This window comes from Rhagoletis pomonella, unplaced genomic scaffold, assembly GCF_013731165.1.
Source record: "Rhagoletis pomonella isolate Grant_MI unplaced genomic scaffold, Rhpom_1.0 Rhpom_scaffold_01966, whole genome shotgun sequence".
NCBI classification, from domain to species: Eukaryota; Metazoa; Arthropoda; class Insecta; order Diptera; family Tephritidae; genus Rhagoletis; species Rhagoletis pomonella.
In genome coordinates this window covers 21,752-31,128 of record NW_023460520.1, presented here as the reverse complement: position 1 = coordinate 31,128, position 9,377 = coordinate 21,752, and the positions used below count along the sequence as shown (strand labels likewise).

Sequence of the window (9,377 nt, the reverse complement as noted above, 5' to 3'; positions counted from 1 at the left end):
TGAAGGTGTTTGGCATTTTTTCCATATAAAGTATTGTCGAAAAAAATTTGCCAAAAATCAACGGTAATTCTTAGCTACTTAAAACTTGCACTTTATCATAATAAAATTGATTGGGCTACAAATCTGCATACTCAAAAAAAATCCAAAAAAATTGATTAAAAAGTTGAAAATTTTGATGAAAAATTGCTGAATTTTCGCGCGTTTTGCACAAAGTTTAGGAATTATATTTTAAGATAATTTTTATACAAAATTAGCGGAAAAGTACTAGAATGAAAATTGTTGTATATATTGCCAAAAATTTGCTGTGCCAATACTTTGTTCCGGCAGTGTATTTACATATAACACATAACACATAACATATAACGTGCGTGTTCAAAATTATTCATTGTTGATAAAAAATTGTTGGCTGAACACGTCTGAGTCACTGTTGGCACTGTCACTTGTACTGTAAAAAACAGTTGGTGGATCAATCGGCGATGGAGCCGGCGTGTTGACTTGAAAGCTTGAGTGGTTAGATACAGGCGTTTGAATAAACTGCTGGTTTCCAGTCTCTTGGTCTTGTTCACTTAACAATTCCTCTAGCAAGAGTAAAGTCCGTATTTTGAACTGCCTGAATCGTACATCGGAAAGATTCGAAATGTCCTCCTGTAAGCTCAACAAACACATCTTACGGGGATCTGCTTTATTTTCTGTTTTTTCCTTTAAATAATTCATAACTGCCATGTCAACATCATCCTTTGCTTCTCCAAGTCTCTTCCTTTTTTTGTTGTTTTCCACACATAAAGGAGTGGCAAAGGCATGATTGCGTTTTTCAGCCACTACATTAATATCGCCGTGGTCAACATCTTCAGTTGTTTCTACTTCCTCGTAGTGGTGCACATCAGATTCCTTTATTTCGAAGTTTGCGGTGTGTTCCGAATGCTGGACTGGTCGAACATACGGCAAAACAAACTCCAATATGTCTCGCAAATAGTAGGGCTTCTTAGCTTTTGCCGAAGAACCACTGGGAGACGGTTTTAAACTCCGGACAAATCCATTTCGTATATTCTTCCATTTCTCCTTACATTCTGCCCCTACAAGTAAATTAAAATAAAATTGTTTATAGTCTCGTCGTGGTTTGTGGATCAAATTAGAAGTTCAAATGGTAAACATATTTTTCTTTTGTTTCAGTGCTTAAATGTAAGCGCCGATAAATATTGTATATTTCAACCACTTTTCTATGCATATGTACATACCTGACCATTTCATCACTTCAGCAATCTCTGACCAAGCTTTTTCCGTTAAATCCTTTCGAGAGTATTCCTTCAGCGTATTATTATAAATGAGGGGATATTTTTCTATTAATTGCACGAATTTTATCGTTTCGTCCGTCATTTTTACAACGTTTTCATAAAATGCTTGCAAAATTCTAAAAAAACTTCTTCTTCTTCCTCTTTTCTAAGCGTACGTACGCCTAGCTACCAACACTGCTGTACGCCAAGCGATTTGCAGCTAGCTCGTTTTGACGAATTCGTGAAGCTGACGACTCGTGTGCAGCTCTCCATTTAAATACTTGTGTTCGGCATCAAAGCGTACAACTTTCGTATGTAGCATCTAATACGCGTTAAAGCCATACGCCTCGCGTGCTGACTGCCTTACGTAGTAGTTACGTATGAGCTTATTAATCATACCCCGAGGAAATTCGTTTCGTCCTAGGATTTCTTTAATTATGGTAATATTCTTCGTGTGATAAATTTGGTCACTTATAGAGAGAACTCTTCTTATAAAATTGCTAGCCGTATTTAGAATTGCTTTCTTCTCATGTTTGGAGTGGAAATTTATGAGCCTCCCTGATGCTATCAGTTTTTTATACCAGTCGAATGTTATTCTATTGTTCTTTCTAATTATTAGGGTGTCCAGATAAGGCAATTGTCCATCTTTTTCTATTTCGATTGTACATTTTATTGTTTTATTATAGTTGTTTAGAGTGTTAAGCATCTTGTCCATAGTTTCTGTTTTGATAATTGCAAATAAGTCATCTACATATTTAGTTAATAATCGTTGTTTATTGTCAGAGTCTTTCTCGAAATTCGTCAATAGTTCCTCCATAACTAAGTCTGCTATTACGGGTGATGCTGGTGAACCCATAGGCATTCCCGACCTTTGCTCATAAATCTTGTCATTATACCTAAAATAGCGATTTTCTTTTATACAAAATTTGAGTATGGTTAAAAATAGATCCTTAGTTAACGGTGTGTGCTCCTGTATAGAACTCCATTTTGAGTCTATGATCTCTATGGCAAAATCTACGGGTATACTCGGAAACAACGAAACAACATCAAATGACACTAAACTTTCATCGTCATAAATATACGTACTTCCAATCTTTTCTCTGAATTCCATGGCGTCCTTTACATTATATTTTGAGGATTTTGTTAGATTTTTAAGTATACGGACAACATATTTACATAAATTATAACACGGTGAGTTAATGGACGAACATATAGGTCTTAAAGGGATTCCTTCTTTATGGATTTTGGGTAATCCGTAAATTCTTGGGGGGTTCGCGGTTTTGCGACAAGACAAGACAAAAATAACGAAATTGTAGAGCGAATGTACAAAAACAAAATTATTGATATACGGGAAAAGCACTTACTTTCTAGCTGAGAAGAAAGCAATTCTAAATACGGCTAGCAATTTTATAAGAAGAGTTGTCTCCATAAGTGACCAAATTTATCACACGAAGAATATTACCATAATTAAAGAAATCCTAGGACGAAACGAATTTCCTCGGGGTATGATTAATAAGCTCATACGTAACTACTACGTAAGAAACAATAAGGGGGGAGAAAATAAAGTGTTAAATAATAAAGTTTATAAATCGGCGACCTATATTCCGGGATTATCGGAGAGGATTAAACATTCCAAAATGTATGACAAGGAGAACTTTCAAATAGCATTCACTTATGACAACTCATTACAGCAGATATATAGCAATACCAAATTCCCAGAAATGAGAAATCCGACGTAGTCTACAAAATACCATGCAGTGGCGACGGCGTATGCAATATGGTTTATGTGGGGTCAACAAAATCTAAACTAAAGACAAGGATTTCCGCTCACAAGTCTAATATTAAGTTAAGGAGCAATTCGTCGGACAATAAGACGGCCTTGTCATCTCACTGTCAGGAAATGGGACATTATCCTGACTTTGAAAATGTAGCTATCTTGCAAGAAGAGAAAAATTATAATAAGCGATATGTTTTGGAGATGCTACATATCATGAACACCCCTAATAATAAAAGGATGCATTTTAAAACAGACACCGATAATTGCGCTCATGTGTATCGCAATATAGTTCTCACCCACAGCAACAATCAATAGTGTAGGTGTCAGGTGTTCAGGAAAACACGAATCGTCGGTCCGATAGCAACATTTCTTCGGACAACAATAATGTAATGTTGGGATGATACCTACATACAATTCTTCGTCTTACTGTTCATCGCTTCATGTATTGTTGTTTGTATGTTTTTTGTTTATGATTACTGTATTTTGAATTGTTTACATTTTCATGCTTATACTTATTGTCACCAAGTTTGTTTGTTAATGCATTTTCGCGCATATGTTTAGTCGACCAGGCAAAGCCAAGATTGTAAGCTATGTTTTGTTGTACGTTGTGTAAATAATTATTTGTATATGTATTCATATTGTGTTTTTGCAGTCCTGAAGATGCCTTTAGATTAAAGGCGAAATATCGACAGTAATAAACAAAAAGGAATATAAGACATCCAATAGTTTTATTTACCCTAGGCCTAGAGCTCAAAAAAACAATCAAAATATTACAATAAACGGCCAGAAAACAGTACGTTAAAAGTAGTAAAAATAATCCTAATCTTTTCCCCTTTTTCTACTACCCCAAAATGCATGGCCGCAATTGGCATGCAGAAAAAATGAGGTTATGTAAGTGACATCACCTTATATTTATTTCACCATGAGGTTGGCCTGTGATTCGTTTTTTGTTCGGCAAAATAATGTGTAAGCCAGTGTTGCCGCGAATCCTTTTTAGTGGTAGCCGAATTCTTTTTAAAAAAGGGCTAAAAAGAGCTAAAAAAAATCATCGTAGCTAAAAATGCTAGCTACATTTTGTTACTTACATATATATCTAAATACAAGGGCAAATACACGACACCAGCTTGCTGGCACTATCAAGAGATTGTACCATAAGGCTCGAGGCATATAACATACCAGCATGCTGGTATAATATTTATTTCTTTCCAAATGATGTCCAGAAAAGACCGAAATGATCAGAGCCGACATTTCATAATTTTTTCACCACGGCTTTGACTCTTATATAAAGTATATATCAATGGTGGGCAAACGCGGCTCTTTGAGCCAAATGCGGCTTTTTGCTTAGCATTTTGGCTCTTTTTACTTTTTAAAATACATTGAGATCGGAACATTACCCACAATTGGAGAATGAAACTTGGCTTTCTGACATAAAGTTCTTTACCGATATGATGGAACATTTGCAAAACTTTAATTTGTCTCTACAAGTCACAATGATTCATTTGGCTGTGCGAAGGTCCAGTTTCGTAAGGACAGTTTTACATTGTTTTTTGTTGCCATTCTGTAGGGAATACACCAAAATAACATAAACTTCACTTTGTTTATGTAAAATAAAAATACACCGTTAGACAGCTATAAACCAAAGTTACACTTTCAAAACGTTATTGACACGTTGTTCGCGCAACCGGTTTATTTTGTAAGTTTCAAGTGAATTTTTTTTTGTAAAGTTCAAATAATTAAAGGAAAATTTTAAATGGAAAACAAAACTATAAGTGAGAACCTATGTCCCAATTTAAAAAAGTGTCTTTTTATCATTTGTTTGCAAAAAAAAGTTACTTATTTGCATAACCTCAAAAATTTTCTGATTTATTTCCATTTATGATTTTTGTAAGCTTTTACAATTTTGTTAACTTTCGGAAAACGAGATGGAAAAGGAAATGGATAAATTAAGATGTAATGAGTTTATTTTATTTTACTTAGCCGGCCGTTTTTAGCCGTTTCAAAAAAAAAAAAAGTTTTTTTTTTTCTGGGCAATCATGCTATTAAGTACAAAAGGTGAGTTGTTTGAAGTTTGGCTGATTGGCTGTTCGAAAAAAAGAAAACCTTTTTTCGGTTGTCAACCATGTTGAAAAAAAATTTGGTGCTGCTGATATTTGCGAAAGTTCCATGAAACTCTTAGAAGAAAAACGCGTCTTTTTGCAATTATTTATCAAAGAAAAACGAAAATTATGGAAAGCAATTTGGAAAGGGTGCTAAAATATGTAGATCTGAAAACATAGAGTTTCTTGCTGATGCGGTTCTTTTCGAAATCAAAAAGCCATCTGTGTCGACCAGCAGCCGGATTCTAACTTCCCCTATCGCTAAAATGCTAAACTACGAAAGCTAAAATTTTTCCGAATTTTTAGCTATCGCCAAAAATTGCTGTTCTGTCCTCTCTTTCGCTAAAAATAGCTTAGCCCAAACTTTTTGGTGATAAATAGTCAATTTTAATGGTGATAAATAGTGAAAATGGAAGTATGTGATAGCAAAAAAAATAGCAGCCTCAATTTGGATTACATTTCATCTCCTGTAGCGTAGCCATGGCTATGTTACAAAGGTACTTGCGCCGATTCGCAAAGATCATTGATGAGCAGCCTTCACAAAAATGCAAATCCTTGAGAGAATTTACGGATTGAAATTTCGAAATTTTTTACTCAAAGTGAATAGAGCTTTCAAAAACATTCGTATTCTTTTCAGGAAGTTACCAGCGATTTTTGCTAAATGTGTCACAAAGCAGCATTTGCATTCAGAATATAAATAATAGCGGTGGAGAATTTGGGCATACTGAAAGCTCAAGTGAAAATGAAGTGTTTTATGACGACAAAGGCTTTCTGCATATTGGTTGTCCAATCATAGTTGCTTCATTGTCACAATCATGATGCAACGATTGCATGACGACTACACTTTCGTACACTCGGTCGTGTATTTCAATTCATTTGGCGTCTAAAAATTCACTTGGAGCAGGTATTTTCTGTTTTTCTGGTTGATATTTTCGCGAAATATTTACAAAAATCTGCAATTTTTAAAATATAGACTGTGCTGAAACATTTTTTCAGTAATATCTCTTCTTTTCTTTTCCTGAAATGTGTTTTGTGCATGCACACAGAGACTTTTTACAATTTCGTCATATTTTACAGTTAAAACGCTCACATTTATTGAATTTTAATGCAATTATCCACTTTTTAATAATTTCCACAGATTTTATGCAAAAAATACTAATTTTTATGCAATTTTAATACAAATATTAAATTTTTCTCCCTTATTTTTCCCCATAAAATGTAAACAAGTAATGCGTGCACAACGATTAGCAAACGACAGTGCCGTACTTATCCGTTTCTGCATCTTATACGATTTGCCGATAACTAGCCGATAACGGCGAGTGTGCAGAGCTCCGTTGAAATGCATGTGCTCGGCTCAAAATTTCAGGGTGAGGCGATAACGCAACTATGATTGGACGACAAGTGTGCAGATAGCCTAACTGGTTTGGAAATCTCTCCTCATGGCATATCTGCGAGAAATGTAGTAAATATTTTTCTTTTTTTAATTTAGGAATTTCTAGAAGAAACCATTTATGTACATGTGACCATACTTATTTTATTATGTAGCTCCTTTTAATGGAGAGGGGGTTGAGTATGTTAAGAAAATAACTTGTGTCAAAACCAAGCTAATTGGACAGTGTTTTTGAGTACTACTTAAACACATATACTCATCATTTGAACATACAAAGAAGCAGAGGAGTCTGTTTTACGAATGCCAAGTCATGTTTTCACATTTTATTTACTCCCTTTACACCATTTTTAACGTTTGCCATCTTTTTACATTAAAATAATGCAATATTTTAGCTGCTATTAATTTCGCAAAGTTATCATTTGACCTAATGTGCAAGGGGAGAATAAAACTGTTTTTGATTTGTCGCAAATTATTTTAAGTTTTGAAGCTAAACTACGTCGTTTTATTCATGATCTCAAAAAAAGAATATTTCATCATTTTCCATGGTTACAAAAAAATTTTCCACATGATTTAAAAGCAGATTTTGAAAAAAGATTTGCCGATCTTAAATTATCTAAACGTACGTTTGAATACTTCATAAACCCTTTTTTATGTAACATAATTGATGAATTTACAATATTCGAAATACTCCTTTTTAAGAAACGCGAAGAAGAGTTGGAGTTTTTGGAATTAACTCTTTCTATCCGAACGGGACACATACGTCCCGGCAGAAGTTTGCTCATAACTAAAATATAATCTACGTATTGGAATTAGGTTAAATATCACCCGTCTGGTATTTGATATGAAAAAACCACCCGTCTGTGAAAAAAAAACTCATTCACGTCCCAATTTTTTGGTTTCAAAAACCAATACATCTTAATTAAACTTGGAATGACACTCGCTCATCCTACCTTTCTCTTCCATCCTTTGAACGAGTTTATTAGCAAATAAATAAAAAGAGTGAGAAAATATCTTTCCAACAAAAGACGTAAAATTGGTAAATCTCCTTTAGAAACTACCTTAGCTGGTGTTATTATTTGTAAAAGTTTTATATCTCTACGCTTGAAATCAAATCCTAAATTTATTTGGTCCAAAAACTCTATGTAAAACTTTAATATATTGGTTTTAACTTCAAGAATTTCAGAACAATTGACATTACTTTTCATAAGCATCTCAGCTTTCGTTCCCACAAAAATGTCAGATATTTTAATATGATTATTTTAATTTTTAAAATGAATATTATTATTATTACTGATCGCATCTTGTTTAATAAAGTTACTCAAAATTAAGAGATAATGTCCTTTGATAGTTGCATATAAGTATGGCAAACGAGAGCTTACAGCGTGGAACTCGTTTTCAAGATTTTTAATTAGGGGCAAAATATACGATAGAAATAAAAAATAGCATTTGGTTTTGCAACACATTCCTTCTGCCATGTCTGCAGATCGCATACCGTTTACTTCGTAGAAGCAGGAAATAAAATAAAGTTTCAACCTATCCCATTGCTGAACTATTTTTAACACAACGCTTTCTAGTGAAAGATATCGTGTTTGAGATATGCCCAAGATTTTGTGGGGTTTTACCCAAAGTCCTGAAATTCCTTCAATTCATGTATCCTCTTTGGACTGTGGGAAAAGAAACTATATATGTTGCGGCACAGTGCCTCAATGCTTTTCGGCAATTTTTTACATGCGTAGCTTGAGCAAAGGGAAGTGGGAGGCATGTGCACTTTATATAAAATAAATCGGTTTCTGCACTCAATAATGTTTTCAGCTCGCCCAAGTCTCCAGCCATAACATTGGCTCCATCAGTGGCCAATCCAATTTAAGTTTAAGTTTATTGCAGAAAGCAATGGTTGTACAAGTAAGACAAGTGATCTTTTAAGAGTACATCAACTTAAATTAGTGACATAATATTTTTAATACAAATTTATAATAAGCATACTTAATACTAACAAGAATAATCTAGATATGAAAGTTTTAGAGGAAAATAAGATATAGAGATTAGCTGCAAAGAAAATAAAATAGGGACAGATGAGAGAACTGGAAACGATTTACCAAAATCACACCAACTATGTAGACTTACAGGTCTATTCTGCTCTGATAACATAAATTTTGTAACCTGTAATTAAAGTGTCTGTCAATTTGTAAACCTTTTTCGCATTCTGTGCGCTCTTGTAACCGGTAAATTTCGTTACCATCTCATAAGCTGGTAACAAAACATTGCCCCGTGAAATATTCAATACAAGAATTTCCACAAATCTTCATAGCTGAATTGCTGAACATTTTCACTGCATTACCAACGTACCTAGAAACGCGGTGACAAGAAGTGGTAACATTTTCCGGTCACAAAATCTTTGGTAAAGTGCAGAATAGACCTGTTAAAGTAACTATATATGATCAACTTGTAGTTGCTCCTACGTAGTACAGATTTAACGGAGTCAGGAATGATGTTCCAAAGTCTTACATCGTTGATAAAAAACAACCTCGGTGTCAAGTAGTTGTACTTAGGGATTAACAGATTGCGACATCTTTTTAATTTCGTTGGATTTAGCTTCTCATACAAATACATTGGGGATTACCATTGTAATAACCAGGGAACGGATTTTATGGAAATTGCCTTTTTTTCTGCTAAAGAGATGGAGTATGTTCGATTTTAAAAAATACGGATTTGGCGACCGGCTATTATTAATACTCGAAATGAAAAACACCACACTTTAAGTTTTAAGGTGTAATTTCGTTTATTCAATAAACTTGAGAACGTTCTTTTATTTTAAATTTCGAGAAAAGATTCTTTTTGGTGGC

At 34.1% G+C, this 9,377-nt stretch overlaps 1 protein-coding gene across 1 annotated transcript; it reads right to left on the bottom strand.

The window, feature by feature from the left end:
- Nucleotides 1-270: 270 nt before the first annotated feature.
- On the bottom strand, nt 271-2,477 carry LOC118752928. Its single transcript, XM_036487775.1, has 2 exons — nt 1,236-2,477; nt 271-1,073 (listed from the first exon to the last, which is right to left on the bottom strand). Exons 1-2 carry the CDS (start codon nt 1,372-1,374, stop codon nt 379-381), a joined length of 834 nt encoding a protein of 277 aa, XP_036343668.1. The 5' UTR covers nt 1,375-2,477; the 3' UTR covers nt 271-378.
- Nucleotides 2,478-9,377: the final 6,900 nt, after the last annotated feature.

Bases quoted from the DNA above. Each gene is read 5' to 3' on its own strand.
- LOC118752928 (XM_036487775.1), bottom strand. From the start codon at position 1,374: ATGACGGACGAAACGATAAAATTCGTGCAATTAATAGAAAAATATCCC. The intron at 1,074-1,235 runs GTATGTACATAT...ATTTACTTGTAG, and splicing joins TGAAGTGATGAAATGGTCAG to GGGCAGAATGTAAGGAGAAA.